Here is a 21,858-nt window from a genome sequence, read left to right as displayed (position 1 = left end):
GCTTGTACCGCTCGTCTATCGAGTAATAATAATTACCGTTCGACTATCGAGCAATAATAATTATTATCGTTCGTCCATCGAGTATATTAACTACCGTTTGTCTATCGAATATTATTAATTAATTACCGTGCGTTAACCGAACAATTACCATTGTATACCGAAGAGTTAGTTATCATTTTGTTAAATGAAAAATCATCATCTTGTCAACCGAAGAATTACCATTTCGTCAACCGAAGAATTTTATCCGTCAGACTGTCAGTCAATTGTCAATATCGAAATCGAGTAAAATTTGAATAAATAATTACATATCGCAAATTTACTTTCGAACAACGTTAATCCCCTCCCGTGCCAGTAGTCCCGAACATAGCAGGTTAGCCGAAAGTAGAGCTTATTGTCAATTACATTAAATGTCAGTTAACGCTACCTTCCCGTCGGCAATTAAATAGAACGTAACAGTATAACGACATAACGTGATGCATTATATAGTATTACGTTATAAAGTATTACGTTATATAGAAATACGTTATAACTTATTACTTTATATAGTAAAACATTATATAGAATTACGTTATATAGTATTACACTAAAACGTATTACGTTATATAATATTACGTTACGTTATTACGTTATATATATATTACGTTACGTAATATTACGTTATATAATATAGTTTTACAATATAACCTATTGCGTTATATAGTATTACGTTATATAGTTTTACAATATAACTTATTGCGTTATATAGTATTACGTTATATAGTATTACGTTGTAACGTATAACGTTATGTGGTATTACGATATAACGTGTAACGTTATATAGTATTACGTTGTAACGTATAACGTTATGTGGTATATAACTGAGATGTAGAACGTGAAAGTTGTCATCTGAATACGCGGCGATTTGTTCAACAGTTTGTTTACTTTCTTGACTAGCGACTTCTTCAGAACTCTCGACTGCGACTCTTGCCATTGACTGGTTACGGACAACTGCTGTGTTGATCCACTTGCGTCCCTTTGTCACCTTTCGATATCCCCACTATGCATGTGTTCGTATCCGTCCGCGATTATGTTAACGTACGCCTTCTGTCCAGTATTTGAAGGAAGGACAAAACGTAAGACAATATAACGTAATACATTATAATGTATTATAATATAACGTAATCCCATGTAACGTAAAACATTTTAACGTAATACATTATAACATACTACTATATAACGTAATACATTATAACATTATACTATATAACGTAATATATTGTAACTTAACTCATTATAACGTAATAGATTATAACGTAATAGATTATAACGTAATAGATTATAACGTAATAGTATATTATTTTGTCAAGTAAAACGAATAAGATATTTCTTAACAACGACCAGTATTCTTTAATTCTTATTATTTAATTATGAGAATATTATATAAACTATTCTTTCTCAGTTTGCTTTTTCACAGATTTAGTTATATTCTGTTTAACTAATTTTTCATACTTACGTGAAAATATAACTGTAACAGTGTTTTATAATATTTTCTTGTATTCAGACAATTTTACATTTCGGAGATATAAATTATTCAGTTTGCGAAAATCTGTATAATTTAAGCATATCGACTGCTACATAATGGCAAGAAAGTATTAACTTGTATATACTGTATATATGTTATATATTGTACATTAAATATGAAATTATATCTCATCAACATTTTGATTACTCCATCTGTTATAGCCTATAAAAATAACTATGAGATGATTAGGTCGTGATAGGTACTGAAGGAACACTCAAATATATTCAACAATAAATATTTATTCACGATATATTCTAGGTGTACACTGATGCGCAGAACTCGCGGTTACTATTAACGGTTCGCGATTCGCGGTTAACAGTTCGCCTACTGGTCGATGTGTTTTGATGCGACGGGAGTTCGGACGATGATTGCGCGAGATGCCGAAGACTTGAATTGTTGATTGACTCGAACCGTGCGATTGTAACGACAGTTGTGTGACGACTGTAGGTAACGACCGAAGGGTAACGACTCTCTGCAAAGACTCTATGTAAAAGACTGACTTTCTGTCATGATGATGCTGCGAAGTAAAACTGTGATGGGGTGTGTCTAAGGATGCGAGATCATCGGATTCGTTGAGGAAAGCTTTGGTTCGGAAAGTGAGGAAAATGTACGTCGCTGTTTATTAGCTAATTTTTGTGTTGGTCGTTGGAAAAGGATGCAACTGCCCTTGAGAGGAAATTGCTAGCGGAAAGTATCGTGTGTGAGAAAAAGCAGATTTCTTGTGTCTTCCCGTAGTAGGTGGTAGACTTAGGGACTGATAAAACAAAGTCTATTTGTCCCTTTGGAGGACCTTAGCTAAAACAAATCCTAAGATTTACAGCGGATCCTTAGGCTAGCTGAAAATATTCGGTAAGAATGTATCGGCATCTGATAATCACCTTGTCCGCAGGAATAGAGCCTTTGTGTAGCGAGCCACGGGACAGAAACCGTTGGAAAGTTTACTGTCGAGTGCCGCCACAACTAGTTACACAAAACACACACCATATTTTATATATATCTAAAATTATGAATATGATAATATGTAATTTTAGTAGAAGTGTCTTTGTAATTAATTTATTCTAAAAAAAAGCAAAAAAATGAATTTATTGAGCTAAATAAATAGAAATGATCTAGAATATGGTGGCAGAACATAATTTCCTGACTTCTATCACAAAAGAAATGTCAATAATTAATATTTGCAGTACATTATCAAAAAATAATATATAATTCTATAATTGTTTATTTTCCAACATGATTATATGTATATAAATGTGTAGTGCACAAAGATGTATATATTGAATTGTCAAATTATACATAAAATAAATTTTATGAGAAAACAATTTATATATATATATATATATATATATATATATATATATATATGTATGTATGTCTGTGTCCGTTTTTCACATATTATGTATAATTATAGTTTTATATAGCCATATATTAAAATAATATAACATAGATTTATTATAATTCATATCCTCAATATAATATTAATTTCTATTTACAAAAAAATATTTTAAAACAGAAATGAACACATAACAAATTTAGATTTTTTATAGATGAAAAAGTCTATTTGTCAATTAGGATATTACAACGTTGTACGTTCACTACATACGTACATCACTTATTGACAAAAAGATACGTCCTACAGCTATACAAATATAATGATATTATATGTTATATAATACCGTCGCATCAAATGATATTATATTATAATGATATTATATATATATAAAGTTATATGTTACTGTTTCGCGTTTTTCTTTTTTTTTTTTCTTCTAATAGCTATTACTCATTTTGTCTTATGCCACAGTTAATAAGTATAAAACTTCATACATAAATTCTATCCATGCTGCATTTACTTACACTATTTATACAAATGCAGATTTTACTGCACTTTATCATTTGATACGTATTCTATATATCTGTTACATTATACAGATATAAATACATGTCTGCTTAATTCCTGTTGCATTGAAAAATGCGAATCACATAAATAATATTTATTTGAATAAAGTTTATTTGACTAATTTATTTCTGTCTTAAGAATGTATGTATGTATATGCAAGTGTTCATGTTCTTAACTCATATCTTGAAAGTCAGAAATTTATTTTCTTTTAAGAGATTGACATGAAAAAATGTAAAATGTACCATCCAATAAAAAATGGCTGTATTAAAAATATTATATTAGATTATATAAATTTTTCATATCATATTTAAATTGACATGTTTATATCTTATGATAAAAATATGATAAAGCAGATGTTTATTAATTCATAGCAGCTTACACAAATTGTGGTGCACTATCTATTATTCTATAATATGATCTTGTAATATTTTGACATAATTATAAAATATAATATTTACAGAATAAGTTCATGATGTTTTAAAATTAAAGCACATACAGATCGCTTCTTATATATTGTTTCATAAATTAAGATATAAGTACTGATATATTAACTTGTTTGGCTTTAATTAAATATGAACAGTACGAATATATGTATATATGTATATATATATATATATATATATATATTGGCTCTTCATGTATATGTGACATTATCACAAACTGTGTCATTAAAAACAAAAAATAACTTCTGTATGTAAAACGCATGATATACAAACATTTGCACTTTTATTTCGAAAACTTTTCTTTAATTTATATAATATTCACTGTAATACTCTATTATTACAATATTTAAAAGATGATTTTGACAAAGAAGCACATTCGTTATTTTCTTTCATCATTAACAAAATCATGAATTTATGACAAAATTCATAAAAATGCTATAGCTACATTTATACTATGAACATGAACTTTCTTTACATTGAGATATTTTGTTCCTTAAATAAGATAAGAAACAGTCCTAGTTCAATGCCTATGTACTTCAATGACATATAATCATTCGTTTATACAAGCTATATACAAAAATGTCTAATCAAGATTTATACACATTTTAAATTTGTTGTAAATCTTTCTTCTAAAACGAGAATGCAGTGGAATGTAATTATTAGAGAATAGAATCTTCTTTCATGTTTGTCAAATAAAGTTGATATGGAAATTTGAATGTATTCTCTCGGTCTTTCTCTCTCTTAATATACATGTCTCAAGATTTAGAAAAACTTAAGAAACATAAATTTTTAGTGCCACTGCATTCTGAACATTATTTGCTTCTATAACAAATTATATTTTAACTTAACAGCAAGAGGATTTTGCAGGTTCTGCTTCGACTAGATTAAAATCTAAACCACCAGGCCTAGCAAATCCAGTTTTTATTCCATCCCAACCATCTTCTACCTTATATTCACCAGTCTGTATTCTATTATAAACTTCCTGTGTAACTGTTCGAAATGCTTCTTCAACATTAACTCCAGTCTTTGCGCTGGTTTCAATGTGATGTACTCCATGTTGATCAGCAAAAGCTCTTGCTTCTTCCTTTGAAACTTCTCGCCTACTTCCATTGGTAACTAAATCTAATTTACAACCTACCAATGCAAATACAGGGCGATGTGGCTCAATATGTCTACGAGCTTCCATCATCCACTGAGGAATATGTTCAAAACTTGCTCTATTACAGACATCATACACAAGCAGGGCACCAACAGAGTTTCTATAGTATGATTTTGTAATTGACCTAAGATAAACAACACATTTCATTATTTTACTTATATCAATGACATATCATATCTTGTTTTTAATATATTTGTAATTACTTAAAACATATAATACAAATATAACACACCTAAATCTTTCTTGGCCAGCTGTATCCCATAACTGTAATTTTATTCTTGTTCCATCCTTTACTTCAATTAATCTAGCAAAAAAATCTACTCCTACTGTTGGATCTGAAAGCTAATCAAATAAAATATGTTATATGCTTTCTATAATAATATCAGGTATAAACTCATTGAATTGTAAAAGAACTATAATTTTTGATTTACTAAAAAATATACTCTACATAAAAGTCAATGACAGATTCAAGAAAAAAGATAAAAATGTATCTCAATCAAAGATACTGTTTTGTTTATTATTGTTCATTAACCTACTAATTGTACAATGTATATAATAATTATAATTGGATATTAAAACTAATTCATTTGCGTGACAAAAATTCTTCAAACATATTTAATATCATAGCATTTTTATGCTGTCCTGAATTCTTTATTTAAAAAATAGCAATCAACTACATAAATATTATTAGATCAGCAAAATTGGAAATACTCCAACGATATAAAATCTATTTCAACTTCGATTTCAACATCAATTACAGTACAACTTATTTGATATTATGAAAAATGACAAAAGAACAAAACATGACAGATTTGATTAAAATCAACATTTTTATCAACATTGTTGACAATAACGGTTAGAGTCGCTGCGTACCTCTGCGAACTTCCCATCAGTAAAATATTTCAGCAACGAACTTTTTCCGACTGTACTGTCACCGATAAGTATCAGGCGAAATTGATAGTCAAAAATTGGTTCCACCATCTTGACGTATGTATATATTACGATTAAAGTTCTTCACAAGCAATACTCCAGTTGTCACTTATAAAGTCATGATTTTCTTGTATGCACTCGTCAAGAGTGAGAACCTCGCTGACCGTGACATTAATCATCAACTTCCTACCTTTGCCCAAGACTGTACTGCACTTATTGCGCACGACACTGTGCAAATAAACACGTAGATCTCGTAAGGATCTTTGAAACCGAACACATCGTAATTTTCAATGAACTAGCTGCTTTTAGCCGTTCCAAATTTCACTGCTTCTTTCTTCTTTAATTCTTTGAGACACTCACAGAACCACGCGGTCATAGTAGCCACCTAAAATACACATTTCACGGGTTTAACTAGAAAGGTTGAAAGACATCATCATTTAATTTATAAATATTGCTTACACATATTTATAGTTTACTTAATACAAATCTGTATACAATCAATGAACACCAAAAGAATTAAAAGAAAATATTGACTTCTTTTCTTTACTAGTTAAGTAAAATGGATAGAAGAATATTATTTTAAACTCTAAAAGTAAATATTCGAAAATGTTTCGGAAATATTCTCTATTTTTGTTATACTACTTGAAACGATAAATTCTTCATTTTATCTATTACGTTGTAAGGATTAAAGGTTAATTAAGAGATTAGTCGAGCATTTTTACGTATACTAAATATGTAAAGCATAGTGCCATTTGCATCTTAAACGTAGAACAGGACACGGAATGTGTAATATATATCTATTCAAATAGATACGTGTATAGTGATTATAAAGTAATAAAAAAAGTGATAGTATTTGAAATAATAAAGATTAGAATAATAATCTTCACTCGTCTTTGTTTAAGTTTTATCTATAACGAATTGTTTCTTATGTAGGATTTGCTACTTATGTAACAACAACCTTCTAACCACTAATTTTGTAAATAAGTTTTAGTACGTATAACCTAACTACGTGATTTTCTTTAATAAAAAATTTTGAATTTAATTTTACTCTTAACCTTTTATAATACAACAGTAACTCATTTTTAAATTTTTTTCTAGAAAAATGAACGAAAAGAAATTGATTGATGAAATTATTGAATTGCGTGAGTTGTTACGCACGAAGGAAACTCAACTAGCTGCCTTAAGGCGCGAAAAACAAATCTTACAAGATTACGGTTTGAATAACGAAGAAATATTACGATATAGTAGGCAAATATTTTTACCAGAAATTGCTATTAAAGGTGTTTCTATTTATAAAATTTTAAAATGTATTATATTTATTAAATTAAAATCATACGAATTTCATGTAACAAAAATCTGTTATTCTTTAGTATTTAATATTTTCTCTTCCATATATATATTCTTAATTAGATATATAAATAATAATAAAGTTTTTATTTTCAATTGTAACATTTTTCATTATATAATTACAGGTCAAGTAAAATTAAAGAATAGCGCAATATTGATCGTAGGAGCAGGTGGACTTGGATGCCCGGCTGCATTATATTTAGCATCTGCTGGTGTTGGACAAATTGGTATAATTGATTATGATGATGTAGAGATTAACAATCTTCATAGACAATTATTATATGCAGAAACAAGTATTGGGACACCAAAAGTAAATACTGCTGCAGAAAGTCTTAATCGGTATTTGTATATCAATATAATATGGATAGATTTTTACAAGTATATGTATTAAATGTTTATTTGATGGTAAAATTCATGATATAAAATATCCCTACTTTTATAATCTAAACTAAATATTCCTAATTTTAGCTTAAACAGTGACATTAAAGTTACTCCATATAAAATTCAACTAGATAGCAGTAATGCTCTGGACATAATAAAGTCTTACGATGTAGTGATAGATGCTACCGATAATGTAGCTACACGTTATTTATTGAATGATGCGTGTGTTCTAAGTAATAAACCTTTAGTATCTGGATCAGCATTAAAATTTGAAGGTCATTTATCTGTATTTAATTACAATGGACCTTGCTACAGATGTATATTTCCTAAACCTCCTCCTCCAGAAACAGTAACAAATTGTGGAGATGGTGGTGTTTTTGGCCCAGGTATTATTTTTTAATTAATTTAATTAATTTATTCAGTATTTTTAATTCAGAAAATATTTATTATTTAATTTAACTACAGCCGTTGGTACTATTGGCGTCTTACAAGCATTAGAAGCGCTGAAGATAGTACTCGATCTTCCGCATGTACTATCCGGTCAACTTCTATTATTTGATGGACTAGAAACGAAGTTTCGTAAGATCAATCTGCGTGCTAAAAATATAAACTGTGCCGTTTGCGGCGAGCATCCAACTCTGCACAAATTAATTGATTATGAACAATTTTGTGGTGCAAAAGCAAATGATAAAGATCCGAAATTAAATTTATTAAGAACGGAAGAAAGAATAAGTGTGGAAGAATATAACACAACATTGAAATTAGGCACGAAAGCTCATATTTTAATCGACGTACGTTCAGCCGAAGAATTTGATATCTGTCATTTAAAGAACTCTATAAATATACCATTATGTGATATTAATAACAACGAAACAGTAACATTAATAAGAAGTAGAATACAGGAAATACAAAAACAACATGATAATGCTAGTTGTAAGTATATTTTGCTTAATATGTTATGTTGAAGTTGTAAATATATAATAAATGTGTATGTATTTGTTCTAGTATATGTTATGTGCAGAAGAGGAAATGATTCGCAAAAGGCTGTAAAAAGTCTTCAGGAAATATTTCAGGGAAGTAATCTAGAAATAAAAGATGTAATTGGTGGCATTCATGCTTGGAGCAAGAAAATCGATTGTACATTTCCTGTATATTAATTGTATAAAATTGTATGTAATTGATTACTTTCATGTTTATTGATTTTTATTACTAAAATTAATATGTGTATAATTACATAATGTTCGACATTACATTTTTATAAATATATATACGTGAATAACACGTACATTTATAAAAATATATAGTTATATAAAGTGAATTAATTCATTTAGAATACTCTTCTATCTCGGAACTAGTTAAACTGGTTTCTGGATACTTGTAATGGGAATCTGATAAATTTCGTAATTTTTCTGCTGCTTGTTCTGGCGTTAAGTCTCTTTGTGCTTGTGCAAGAAGTTCATAGCCAACCATATGTTTCTTTACAGTTGCTGAACGCAATAGTGGAGGTAAATAAATTCCATGGAAAGTCCAATAAGGATAATCTTGTTTTACATATGGTCCAGTTGGCGCTCCTTTAAATAGAGTCAATTAAATATCGTGATTAGTTACATAACCTTTTTTAATGAAAATATTCAATAATATTTAATCATACCATGCCAACCCATAGAATAAGGAAAAGAGCAATGGAATAAGTTATCATATTTTGTACACAGTATTTTCATAGTAGCTGCTAATGATTCTTGTTGACTTTCTGATAAATCTTGCATTCTAGATACCTGTTTCTTAGGCAATACCATAGTTTCATATGGCCATACTGCCCAAAATGGTACTAAAACTACCCAATCTCGGTTTTCTGATACAATGCGCTCCTACAACATAAAATATACAAATTAAAAAATCTGAAGATCTGAATCTAAATTCTCTTAATATGGTACTTTACTTTTTTGAAAAGTTCTTTTTGTACATAATCTATAAGAAGTGGTTTTTTATTACGATTATAATAATCACTGAGGTATCTATCCTTTATTTTAGCTTCATTTGGTAGGAAGGAGCTAGCCCAAATTTGACAGTGAGGATGAGAATTGCTACAGCCCATTACAGCACCACGATTTTCAAAAATTTGTACCCAAGTCCATTTCTCTCCCAACTCAAGCATTTCAAAAATCCAGCTAAATCATTCATACATTCATATTACATAAAATGTTACAATACTACAAACTAGATGTATTACCAACATACCGTTTAACCACTTCTTTAATTTCCGAAATTTTCATAAGTGCTATTGTTACATTTGATTTGGGATGGAAACACATCACTTTACAAGTACCTCTGGCAGCATCCATTTGGAATAATTCATCTTCAGATTTTGATGGATCAGGAACTGATTCCAATAATGCAGGAAAGTCATTGACAAATGAATATGTATTTTCATATATTGGAGTTATCTGAAAAGCAAGAACATTTAGTATCAGAAAAGTTGTGCAATTCTGGTCCTAAAGTTAAGGGATAGTTATTTAAATGCATTACCTGTCCACTAGCTCTGACGTTGCCAGGACAAAGTGGATTATCAGGGTCATAATCTGGCAGATCTTCTTCTATATTTGTTTCAATTTGTCCCCCCCAGGGTCGTTTCATTCGATGTGGTGACACTAGTACCCATTCTCCCTTTAAGGGATTATATCGAATATGTTGATGTTCTATAAAATATTGATCTAATAGATGATACATAGAACTTGAATTTGATATAATTTCTTCATAAGAACAAAAATTCTAACCAGTAGGATCAAATTGTTTTTTTAAAGCTTCTGTGCCATTTTTCAGGCTGTTCTTATCACCTGAAAATTATTATTAAGTCTTCATGTATATACACAGAAAATTTGGATAAGATTATGTATATATTACATTAATGTATTAAACTAATTTTTACAACAAATTAATTTGTTTGATAAAATTACAATTAGTTTACTACAAAAAGTACATTACTCAATATAAACGTTTAAAAATATCATATAAAAGTATTTTGCTTCATTACTATATACATATACACGCATTACTTACACTTTTGGAATGCTACGAATAGTAATACAAATTTTAATCGTCATGTGGATTTCGTTTTAATCAGAACTATAAATAATGCACAATAGATTCACGCGGGTTTTGTTTTGATTTCGATCATACAGAATGTATAATAAACTGTAAAAATTATTATTAGTTTCACATGCCACTATACATTTATAATATAAAAGAAATAAAACAAAATTTGTGGAAGGTCATATGACCGACGCTTATGCTCCTATAAAATTTATTTACTCGAAAAAAACCTTACGCGATTAATAGTGTGTACCTTTCATAAATAATATAACGACTACCTTTATCTTTTACAGATATTTGTTGTATTAAGTGATTAATTTTTCAATTAATATAAAATATTTTTACCTGTTGATGCAAACATTTGTACTTTGGTATCTACTTTTGGTATCGCAAGTGTCGCTTGAGTGCTACTAGCGTACTGGAAAATTTTTAATGACAGCAGTAATTTAAGATGTACGTGTCATTTTTTCATAGACAAGATACTTGTGTAACTATACCAAGTACAGTGACTTATGATAACATTTACATCGCTTACGAAATCTAATGTTCAATGTGTACACATATCGATGTGTATCACGCATTACTACGTATTAGATGGTTGGTGTAAAATCAGATTCGATCTCGATCAGAACGAGCTTAAGATGTTAAAAGATATCGCAAGCGTTATTTATAGGAAAACGAACAAACAAATATATGTATGTGCATTGCCAGTAAAGAAAATATGGTTAAATTGCTTTATTTTTTGACATAGGAATGCTAATATGTTTCGTACTTAATTATACTAAAGAATCTGCTACTACGTATATTTCTCAAAAGAGAAATATTCATGATAAAATATAATTACTTTTGAAATCAAATTTTAAAATTTATATCTTTTTAAATTCTAACTGCTAATACTAAACAATTATCTTTTTTAATTATAATTTAATCTTTAAATAAAATTTAGATTTTTATATAGGGTAATAAAGAGCATAATTTTATATAAAAAAATATATTAAAATTGTAAGGATAAGTAATAAACAATTTTACAAATTTCCTAGAAAGTCAGATCCTTATATTTGATTTTAAGTCTACTTTTCTAAATGAATATAAAGATATGTAAAAATTGTTCCGATAAAAATTTCTGTCGTTCAATGTAAATTACCTTAATACTCGCCTTGCATGATTTGACGTTTCGAATAGTTGCCTGCAACTTTTAAACGCGACCATTAACATTATTTGCTAATATGGCGCGCGGTAGTAGTGCTGGTTTTGATAGACATATTACAATCTTTTCACCGGAAGGGCGGCTTTACCAAGTAGGTAAGATTTGTGAAAATATTTTACATTAAGACATAAACAGTTTTCCAATTTTTGTTGCTGTCTTTCGAAGTACTAACTCTTGTACTAATTTTCTAAGCGGGAACCATGACATGGCGTGATTAGCAATTATCAACTTTTCTAAGTAAAAGTATCGAATATTTTGCAGAATATGCGTTTAAAGCGATAAATCAAGGTGGTTTGACATCGGTCGCTGTAAAAGGAGTGGACACAGCTGTTTTTGCTACACAAAAGAAAGTGCCTGTAAGATAACCTCTATCACTATACTGTTATTACTAGTAGTTCTTTATAATATTATTCCTTTTTTTCTAAAGTATATAGCATAGTATTTTAAAGTAACATTTGAAGATTTTTCTGCAAATAATACAAATGAAACTTATTAAATTTAAGGATATTTGTTTATAGGATAAGCTGCTTGATGCTTCCAGCGTTACTCATATTTTTCAACTCACTGAGCATATCGGTTGCCTTGTGACAGGCATGATAGGTGAGTAAAGTTTTAAAGAAAATGATTATCCTAAAGATTTGTTATATAATTTTTCAATCATTATTATTTGAAATATCTAGATTTTTTTTTTTGTATTAAAGGTATATTGTTTTTGTTGTGCATTTTAGCTGATAGTAGATCTCAAGTTCAACGTGCAAGATATGAAGCAGCTCATTTTAAATACAAGTATGAATATGAAATTCCTGTGGATGCATTATGCAGACGTATTGCAGATATCAGTCAAGTATATACACAAAATGCAGAAATGCGGCCTCTTGGATGTTCTATGATGCTTATTTCATACGACAAAGAAAAAGGACCTTGTGTTTATAAGGCTGATCCTGCAGGATATTATTGTGGTTACAGAGCCATATCTGTTGGTGCTAAACAAACTGAAGCTAATTCTTATCTGGAGAAAAAGTTAAAGAAGAAACAAAACTATGATCATGATGAAACAATACAGTTAGCAATTACTTGTTTATCTACTGTTTTATCAGTAGATTTTAAACCAACAGAGATAGAAGTTGGGGTAGTATCAAAGGACAATCCCAAATTTCGGTAAATATTATTTCTACTTCATGTATAAAATTGTTGTAAATAAATAACATATAAAATGTTTTTATGTTTCAGAACTTTAACAGAACAAGAAATTGATAAGCATCTTACTGCAATTGCAGAAAAAGATTAATGATTTTATGTATAATTCATTACAAATAAATGTCATGTCCTGCTTAACACTGTTTCGTTTTTATACTTAAAATATAAGAGAAAGTATATTATATTAAATTCAAGATATAATTGTTAACACGAATAAATTATACACATTTATAATTTAAATTAAAAAATTTATTTCAAATTCATGTTTCTTATTTATAATTTATAAAATAGTGAAGATATTGGTAAAATTATTTTCCTGATGCTGTTGCTAAAGGGTTTCGTAGAACTAGAATTACAGAATCACCTCTCAAAAACATTTTTGAAATAAATCTATCCTTATTTACTGGTTTTGCCTAGATAAAAACAAAGCTTTCTGTATACTATCAATCATAAGTTTTGCTTCAATACCGCATAGTTATATTACCTTCTTTTTTCCTTTACCAGTACGTGGAAGTTCAGTCCACATTTCTTTTACATTTTCTAAAACCATGTTACAATGTCTATCAAATGCTTTTACTCTTCCTAATAATTTTTTGTTATTTCTACAATTAATTAAAACCTGTGTATTATTTTTCACAGATTGAGTTAATACTGAAAGTGGTCCAGTGTTAAATTCTTCTTCCTCTCTTTTTGCTAATTCTTCAGGAGTCATTTCAGATTTTGGCTTAGTTAAAGAAGACCTAAAAATAAAAGTTGTTCTGTTAGAAAAATGCTAATAGGAATTCAAAGAGAAAAGTTATAACCTATAAAAGTTATAACCAGGTAAAATGTACACAAAAAGATAGTATATAAATAGAAAAATAAGGTTAAGTTTTGTGTAAATACAAAAATTACTGTTAAAACGATAAAAAATTTTGTATAAACATTTACATTTTGATGAATTTCTGTTACGAATGAAATCGATAACGCAAAATTTTTCTTAGGAATAGTACACAAAATATAAGTAATAACTATGTTTTCAAATCAATAAGCAACACAACGTTCAGTGCACTTCTGTTCACTTCCGATTCCGATCACCTCTGAAAGTAGGTTATGTTATATTGCATATTGAGTAATTTTTCTATATGTATGTATGTACACTATTTGTGTTTATGAAATACATTGAAAAAGCATAGCTTCTTATTTAGTGGTTAAAATTTTTAGTATTTTTGTCGATTTAAAATAAAAGTTTACAATGTTCAATAATATTTTATCATATTATTTCGAAGATTAAATCTGTATATGTATAAGATAAATGTGACACATTTTAAGGCATAGCTGGGAAAATAACAAGATGAAAACAAACCGACAGAAAAAAGCGAGAAAAAATTTAAGCTTTTTTATTAACAACTTCAAATTTAGATCTCCGTTTCAAGTTCTTATTGATGGCACATTTGCTTTGGCTGCGTTAGAGGTTTGCATTTAAATATATTATTTTATGTTACTATAATTAAAGTTGATGCCTGATTTCATTATATAAAGAGTAGAAAATGATATATGTAATTACTTATAAATTAATGAAAACAAGTGACTTGAATTTGTAATAATTTTTAATTCTTTTCAGAATAAATTTAATATACAAGATCAATTATCAAAATATTTTCAATCTGAAGTGAAATTGTTAACTACACCATGTATCATTTTGGAAACTGAAAAATTAAGTACATTTTCAAAAGCAGTTAGTGGTGCTATGCAAATTGTTAAACAATATCCTATACATAAATGTGGACATGAAAAACATTCAATTAGTGGCACAAAATGTTTACTATCTATGGTTGGAAAAAATAATTCATTTAGGTATAATAAAAATTTCAATGAGTGGAAATTAAAATTAGCGATACTATACATATATGTATATATATCTGTTATGTTGTTTTTTCAGATATATTATAGCTACGCAAGACAGAGAACTTCAGGATTACTTGAGAAAAATTCCAGGTGTACCAATAATGTATTTGCATGGTAAAGCACCAACTTTGGAAGCACCGTCACAAGCTAGTCGTGAATATGCTGAAAATATTCGTAAAGAATTAGGGATGACTGAATGGGAGAAAGAAAATATTAAAGTACTGAAAGAAGTAGCTGGAGTAACTGATAAAACAGAAGTAAGACTAAAAAAGAAGAAAAAAGGGGGCCCAAATCCTCTCAGTTGTCTGAAGAAGAAGAGTAAATCACGAACAGAAATTTCAAAAAATATTAAAGAAAAAATATCTGGTAGAGTTAAGAAGAGAAAGAAAATGAAAATAGCAGCACATATAAAAGAAGCATTGATTGCAGAAGTAAAGAATACGCAGTTAGGAAGCACAAAATAATTTGAAAATAGATGCATAATTAAAAAAGGACATGTATACATAAAACTTGTATAAATTATTAAAATTTATGCAAATTCCCTTTTATTTATGATACAGTTATTTCTTTCAGGTTACAAAATTGCAATAATTAGAGCTGTGTTGTAACGTATTTATATGAGTCCATTTATAAATATAAGTATACTTATTTTACTAGTAAAATTGTTACTTGTAAATACATGAAGTATCATACAACTATGTTATTTATGTTTGTGTAACAAAGAACGAACACATTGGAAGATAGAACTGAAAAATCTCATATTCATGTACATTACAAAGTTATTTCAACAATTTTTTTTTACAATATTGTATAGTAAAAGATGTCTAAGCATTCGACTTTATTGATTAATATATGTAATTATTCATTGTATTTTGAAACGTCCTATTCTTCATATTCCTTTATACTATTCAAGTAGTACCAATAATTACACTTAATGTAAGAAAAATAAGTAAATGGAATCACATCACTTTAAAGTAAGATATGATTATGATAAAGAAGATATAATACTCTATGAATACTCTAAATTAATAATACTCATTCTATACATATATTACATTCTCGTTCAAATATTTAATCATATAAGGAACACGATGTAAATTTTGAATTAGGAACTTTTATGTGTAGAAAACATGAAGGAAATATAAATGCATATAAATTGCACATTATTTACATTCATTTGACAATTATATAAACTGGAATACTGAAAATATACATTTTATGATATAGAGTAATACATAAATAAAAAATAAGTCTTGATTATATGCTCTTATATGTTAGAGAAATTACTAATTAATAAGGTGTATTAAAATTCTCCCACATACTAGTATAATATATTATAAAATTTGAGATACAATTTATTAATTTCAAAGTGTTTATTTTTTCATAGTAAGAAATATAGAATATCTTGGTTTGTTACATTACAGTTAGCAGCATATTAGATAAAAGAAAATATGAATGAGACAGAGATAAAATAAAATAATATGGAATAGAAATACTTCGAAATACATATAGTTTTAAACACAAAATTCCTGAAACACCGTTTCGTTAAAAAGAGTCATTTAAGATTACAAGTTAAATTCTAATTAAAACTTAATTGCTACTCTATCTTCATGCGTATGAAAAGTTTAATGTGTATTATACAATATGTCATGAAATGTATTATCTATAGGTTAATACAAACATTTAAGAGGATTAAGAGAATGTACATTAATTATATGTAAAGATCCCATTTTAAAATTCATTTTAAATATAAAGACGGTACATAGCACAATTTCGCAGAAAAATGCTATCAAAAAATGGAGTTATAATAATTAAAAATAAATCTCTTTTATGTACCATAAAATTTAATAGAGAATTTTTTCTATACCAATTGATAGAATAATATTAGTGATTAATAAAACTTTATTGATAATTCATAAAATAATTAATAATTTAAATTCATATAGTGTTTTTATTGTTTATTGTGCCATTATTTTAATGACAATCTCATTTATATCACGTTCTTTAATTATATTGTATAATACATTTATATATTTGTTTATATGTAAGATCAAGAAAATAATTTTTTGGTAAACTCTCGAATACTTCGTAAACGTGTATACTTTATAAAAAATCAAATTATAGGCGCAAGTTTCGACAAATTGTGTAAACTGCTAACGATAACTTCGTACAATATTCTTTTATATTCTATGTAAATTACTGCCAGTCTTGACATGAAGGGATAATGTGAATATTACTTTCAGATGAAGGTATTTTTTAAACAAAACATGTAAAACCTGATGTCAATGGGTTTTTTCTATTCCATACATATATAACATCAAGGTTGTTGATTAAAAAGTGCACGGGCAGCCATAGCTAACATTTTCATACGCCGTATAGAATTATGACTTGGATTAGCTGCTACAAAAGCAGCTAACTGAGATTGCAAAGTCATTAACACAGTACCCATATGTTCTCGTGTTACTGGATCATTAGGATCTAAATTTAATATCGCCTCTTCAAGCCACCTAATAAATAATCATAAAGAATGAGAAATTTTTATCTAATATTATTAAACACTAATAATAAAAGATTTCTCTATTACCTATGCTTCAGTTCTGTACGGTGTCCTAAATCTGCGGATAACTGCTGTACAAGTGAAAGAATTACAGGTTGTTGTAAAATACATCTTGAGGTTTGACCTTGAGGTCCTACAGAAGAAAATACTCTAGAAGGTTCTGTTTTTTCACAAACTAGTACTACCAAGCCTAAATCACTAGCACTTAGAGCTTGTTGGAAGGCAGCATTTAACTGTCCCCGTTGGAGGAGAGATATAACTCGCGCTTGAGCATCAGCAACCGCTGATACTGGTATAGCAGGTGTAGTAGCTCGAGAACTACAAGCATATTCGATTAATTTCACCATTTAATGGAAACTGATATAGTGTTTTTAATACGCTTACCGCGCATTTGTGATCTCAGTAAGTTGTTGGTTTAAATTATCTCTAATAGAATCACGAATTGTACGTATTGTTCCTTCTTGGAGAATAACTAAACCCCTATTTAATTCTGTTTGTAACTCTTCGCGAACTAATGCGGATAGTGCTTCACTTTGTTGTTCATTTCTTTGCTGATATTGTTTATCTGCAATTGCATCCACATTTTGAAGATCTAAAAAGAAAGAAAAATGTTTTATATGAAATTAGCCTTCAAATATAATTGGTATTTTCCTTAAATCGTAGATATCTTACATTCACGAGTACCCCTAACAAAAGCATCTTGTACTTGTTTAAACATTGTCTGACATGCTTTTTCCATGCCAGGTAAAAGAACATTTGTAAAGGTTTCTTTAAATGCCGCGTCTAATGCCGGTTTTGCTGCATTCACTGCTGCCATAGCAAGTGTATCTTTTATATTATTACTATTAATGAGCTCTGTCAAATTCTTTTTTAAGAGTTCATCCATTCGAGCAGAATCTAATCTAAGTTGATGCTTTAATGGCTCTACTGTGTCTTCAATAATACGTGGTAGGGTAGTTTCAATTTTGTCTTTCATTGTTGTTTCAAGTGTCTTAAGAAAATCGTGTTGCCGAGCCATTTGACTATATAATGTTTGTTCTAAGGTTGCATTTAGTTGCTGTGAAGCTCGTGCTAAAGCAGATTCTACTCGCGTCGAAATTGGTGTCTCTTGCCTTAATCTAGTCACTTCAGTACTTAACTCTCTTAATTCCTGTCGTTGATCTTGAATTATTTCCAAAATTGACTCTACTTTATTTATTAGTTCGAGAGTATTCAATTCGTTTGTTGTTTGCCATGTATTTTCAGTATTTCCTGTAGTATGCGTTGTTGGTTTCGATTCGTCTTTTAATCTTTTTCTTTTTTCTTCGTCATTTGTGAATCCATCGGCTTCCTGCATGGCATGTCTGCTTACATCTTTTAATAATACCATCGGGATATTAGGCCAATCTTCATCAGCAGTATTGGTATCCTTTGGCTTATTTTCGGGTTCTGGTTCTTCATCTGCTTTTGTAAGAGATAAAATTTCTCTTACTTCTCTCGATGGACTACTGCCACTACTAGCAGGTGCTTGTTCTTCTAACTCATTTGTGGCCAATGGTGGGTCTGTTGCATTTAGAGCCTGAACTGCTTGTGCAAGTGAGGGGCTAGCAGATAACACTTTACCTAATTCTGGGCTACTAGGGCGAGAATCTAATTCATTATTTTCTTTTTTGGCAGGCGAGCTGAATGCATCTGGTGTCATTAAATTTAAGCCAGCATTGTGATTTGTTGTTGCCTCAAGTGTAGCAGATAAGGAACGATTTTCTTCGCAATTTTCCACTGAAATTCCATTATGATTAACATTTCCCATATCTCGTGTATCTTCAGAGTAGCCCGCTGATTTATGAGTTAGTGTGTCCATAAGACAATTACCACTCATTTGTGAGGCAGGCTTAAAAGCAATATGACATTCTTGTAATGATTTTGGTTGAACTAGATACATCCTTATAACAAGTTGCTCTTCAGTATCTTCTTCACAAGGACATAAATCTTCCAGCGATTCTCCAGTAGGACGCATTTTACGTAAACCAGCATCAACAATTCCAAAACTCAGTATTGGATAGGGGAGGAGGAACTCTGATATTGTATTTACTGATGTTATTTCATCATTATCTTTTGTAAGGCTTAATATGTACAGAACTTTATTGTATATATCTGATAATAAAAGGTATCCTGCACTAAGATCTAAGCCGGCTTTTAACACTGGTAATTTACCGGTAGAAGGTGTAGGTGCAAATTTAATGGTTTGTAAACAGGACCATACCTCACAAGACCAAACTTTTAATTCTGTATTATTGTCACATCCAGTTATGGCAAACCTCCAAAATTGAACTCTGTGGAACAAAATACAGTTACAGTGATTATTTTAATTTAATAATAAAATAAATTCAATAAAATGTTCTGTTACATATTGCTTACTCTGGATGATACGTTTTATGGTCATCTAGGAAGAACAAGCAGGAAATCGGTCGTCCACCATGTGGTCTCCATTGATGTAAACAACGAGGTTGTACTTGATTACCATGAGGATTACTATGTAAGTAAACTTGAAAGAATTTGACTTCTCCGTCAAAACTAGCTGTAGCTAACGCTGTGCCATCTGGACTGAATGTTGCTTCTATGATTGTGTCAGAATGTTGATCAATTTCCAACATGCCTCCATTTTCCTTCACAGCTGGATCAATTGCCTATCATTTAGTCAAACAGTTGGATACTTTGTTCATTTTGTACGGATTTTATAATCTGTAAGTAAGGTACACATTCACCTCTATTGATCTGAATCTTGCCGAAACAGTATTAACTGACCACAACTCTACTTTGGAACCACGAGTTAGAACTAAAAGCTTTGAAACTTTATCTCCATCTGATGGTACATCTTCAGGAATATATGGACACCATATTACACGATGACTAGTAGGAGATATATCTTCTGCATCTACTTGTAGTAATAAACTACATAACAATTCTGATGGTGTTGATTCAATAGTATGTATAAAAAGATTTCCCAAATAATCAACACATGCCAAAATTGCATTAGAAACATGTGCAAAAGCCAGATCTTGTATTGCTGCACGCATTCCTCTTAACAGAGCTCTTTGTTCCAATTCTTTGTATACAACTCTAACCACACCTCCTCCATTACCAACTAAATAATGTTATTTTTTTTAAATTTAGAAGTTCAATAAAATAATTATAATTTAAGTTTAAATTTACCTTTACCTTTTATGCCATAAGCTAAATATTTCCCAGACATATGAACAGCTAATAATTGGCCTGGGTAAAAGTTATGTTCCCATGTAAAATCAACAATATTTTTTAACTTCACCTTTGAACTACCGTGATTATGACCTCCTGGTGAAGGAATAACAACAACATTGCTACTATATAATTCAACAGAATGTTGATTTTCTTGTCCAGTGAATTCTCTAAACATAGAGGAAAAGATCTTTATATGTATATGAAAAAAGAAAATTGAGCAATAAAAAAGAAATTAAATTAATTTGATAAATTTAATAATAAAGATCAGAAAATTAATATAAAAAAAATGTAAAGTTTACACTTTTGATATTTATTATGTTTACACAGCGTAATACCAAGATAGATAAAAATCAAAGGCATCAAATGTTATGAATGAAAGACGTATAAAAATATATAAAAATTACCAATGGAAATTCTACCGTTTATAACTGAAATGAAGCTAAATTTCAATAAATACTTACACTGTTTGCTGATATGGAAGATTTAGGTTATCCTCTCCCGTTTTGATCATTTTCATAAACGTGATAGCGTATTCTAAAAAATGATAAAATTAATAAAATTTTGACGATTACCGTGCCGGAATTCGGACAATTCTAACCCCAGCCGGTGGCACGCCTGATAACGATATTTTGTCAGTCTTACCTTTCGTGCATATATTTGCCGGATTGTAAAAGTGTTTTTTGATGATGCGTTTTTTATTTTAATGAAACATGTGCGAATTATTATTTCATCGATGCGAATAAATAATGTGTTTCATGTACATAGCTCAATGAAATTATCAAAAACGAAATGTCAGACAGCTATCAGATACTTGTCAGAAAAACGGACCGGAAGTGCACTGACGGTATTTTATGTATTTCGCGCTATGTGGCGCTTTATGTTATCTTAATTTTAAGCGTTTCAATCACTAAGTATGTATATAATTATTACATTTTTCAGATTGCATAGACAAGAAGATGATTTTTTAA

General features: G+C 29.3%; 7 protein-coding genes across 15 annotated transcripts; 3 read left to right on the top strand and 4 right to left on the bottom strand.

The window, feature by feature from the left end:
- Positions 1 to 1,825: 1,825 nt before the first annotated feature.
- Positions 1,826 to 8,899, top strand: LOC122573318 (adenylyltransferase and sulfurtransferase MOCS3). Of its 5 annotated transcripts, XM_043739619.1 has the most exons (7): positions 6,713 to 6,818; positions 6,921 to 6,977; positions 7,086 to 7,267; positions 7,460 to 7,673; positions 7,803 to 8,101; positions 8,181 to 8,648; positions 8,721 to 8,899. In XM_043739619.1, exons 3-7 carry the CDS (start codon positions 7,090 to 7,092, stop codon positions 8,870 to 8,872), a joined length of 1,311 nt encoding a protein of 436 aa, XP_043595554.1. In that variant the 5' UTR covers positions 6,713 to 6,818; positions 6,921 to 6,977; positions 7,086 to 7,089; the 3' UTR covers positions 8,873 to 8,899. The 5 variants fall into 5 exon arrangements, with proteins under 5 accessions (XP_043595641.1, XP_043595467.1, XP_043595733.1 ...); XM_043739706.1 differs by lacking the exons at positions 6,713 to 6,818; positions 6,921 to 6,977 and adding an exon at positions 1,826 to 2,168; XM_043739532.1 differs by lacking the exons at positions 6,713 to 6,818; positions 6,921 to 6,977 and adding an exon at positions 5,891 to 6,044.
- LOC122573671 (ras-related protein Rab-39B) lies at positions 3,289 to 6,064 on the bottom strand. The gene is made up of 3 exons (XM_043740403.1): positions 5,931 to 6,064; positions 5,290 to 5,399; positions 3,289 to 5,181 (listed from the first exon to the last, which is right to left on the bottom strand). The coding sequence occupies exons 1-3, from the start codon at positions 6,036 to 6,038 to the stop codon at positions 4,743 to 4,745; spliced, it is 657 nt and encodes a 218-aa protein (XP_043596338.1). The 5' UTR covers positions 6,039 to 6,064; the 3' UTR covers positions 3,289 to 4,742.
- Positions 8,900 to 8,901: 2 nt separating the features above from the next.
- On the bottom strand, positions 8,902 to 11,403 carry LOC122573520 (probable galactose-1-phosphate uridylyltransferase). 4 transcript variants are annotated; one of them, XM_043740274.1, is made up of 8 exons: positions 11,151 to 11,397; positions 10,773 to 10,907; positions 10,490 to 10,549; positions 10,242 to 10,411; positions 9,954 to 10,159; positions 9,655 to 9,883; positions 9,367 to 9,583; positions 8,902 to 9,286 (listed from the first exon to the last, which is right to left on the bottom strand). In XM_043740274.1, exons 4-8 carry the CDS (start codon positions 10,347 to 10,349, stop codon positions 9,039 to 9,041), a joined length of 1,008 nt encoding a protein of 335 aa, XP_043596209.1. In that variant the 5' UTR covers positions 10,350 to 10,411; positions 10,490 to 10,549; positions 10,773 to 10,907; positions 11,151 to 11,397; the 3' UTR covers positions 8,902 to 9,038. The 4 variants fall into 4 exon arrangements, with proteins under 4 accessions (XP_043596209.1, XP_043595948.1, XP_043596033.1 ...); XM_043740013.1 differs by lacking the exon at positions 10,773 to 10,907 and having other exon boundaries at positions 11,151 to 11,403; XM_043740098.1 differs by having other exon boundaries at positions 10,242 to 10,549; positions 11,151 to 11,398.
- A 543-nt stretch (positions 11,404 to 11,946) lies between these two features.
- Positions 11,947 to 13,347, top strand: LOC122575236 (proteasome subunit alpha type-6-like). Its single transcript, XM_043743973.1, has 5 exons — positions 11,947 to 12,107; positions 12,274 to 12,368; positions 12,531 to 12,612; positions 12,741 to 13,170; positions 13,243 to 13,347. Exons 1-5 carry the CDS (start codon positions 12,032 to 12,034, stop codon positions 13,298 to 13,300), a joined length of 741 nt encoding a protein of 246 aa, XP_043599908.1. The 5' UTR covers positions 11,947 to 12,031; the 3' UTR covers positions 13,301 to 13,347.
- A 93-nt stretch (positions 13,348 to 13,440) lies between these two features.
- Positions 13,441 to 14,281, bottom strand: LOC122575294 (probable small nuclear ribonucleoprotein Sm D2). Its single transcript, XM_043744101.1, has 3 exons — positions 14,140 to 14,281; positions 13,694 to 13,949; positions 13,441 to 13,622 (listed from the first exon to the last, which is right to left on the bottom strand). Coding segments are annotated over exons 1-3 (363 nt in total). The 5' UTR covers positions 14,142 to 14,281; the 3' UTR covers positions 13,441 to 13,517.
- On the top strand, positions 14,013 to 15,966 carry LOC122575153 (rRNA-processing protein UTP23 homolog). Of its 2 annotated transcripts, none has more exons than XM_043743844.1 (4): positions 14,013 to 14,031; positions 14,521 to 14,662; positions 14,813 to 15,045; positions 15,131 to 15,966. In XM_043743844.1, the coding sequence occupies exons 2-4, from the start codon at positions 14,543 to 14,545 to the stop codon at positions 15,558 to 15,560; spliced, it is 783 nt and encodes a 260-aa protein (XP_043599779.1). In that variant the 5' UTR covers positions 14,013 to 14,031; positions 14,521 to 14,542; the 3' UTR covers positions 15,561 to 15,966. The 2 variants fall into 2 exon arrangements, with proteins under 2 accessions (XP_043599779.1, XP_043599702.1); XM_043743767.1 differs by lacking the exon at positions 14,013 to 14,031 and adding an exon at positions 14,155 to 14,294.
- Positions 15,967 to 17,027: 1,061 nt separating this feature from the next.
- On the bottom strand, positions 17,028 to 21,723 carry LOC122575107 (enhancer of mRNA-decapping protein 4). The gene is made up of 9 exons (XM_043743636.1): positions 21,533 to 21,723; positions 21,352 to 21,424; positions 20,852 to 21,057; positions 20,398 to 20,777; positions 20,051 to 20,319; positions 18,326 to 19,965; positions 18,038 to 18,245; positions 17,681 to 17,971; positions 17,028 to 17,603 (listed from the first exon to the last, which is right to left on the bottom strand). Exons 2-9 carry the CDS (start codon positions 21,405 to 21,407, stop codon positions 17,414 to 17,416), a joined length of 3,240 nt encoding a protein of 1,079 aa, XP_043599571.1. The 5' UTR covers positions 21,408 to 21,424; positions 21,533 to 21,723; the 3' UTR covers positions 17,028 to 17,413.
- Positions 21,724 to 21,858: the final 135 nt, after the last annotated feature.

The sequence above is a fragment of the Bombus pyrosoma genome, linkage group LG1, assembly GCF_014825855.1.
Source record: "Bombus pyrosoma isolate SC7728 linkage group LG1, ASM1482585v1, whole genome shotgun sequence".
Taxonomy (NCBI): Eukaryota; Metazoa; Arthropoda; class Insecta; order Hymenoptera; family Apidae; genus Bombus; species Bombus pyrosoma.
The sequence above is the reverse complement of the archived record's forward strand: the minus strand, read 5'-3'. Positions and strand labels throughout refer to the sequence as shown.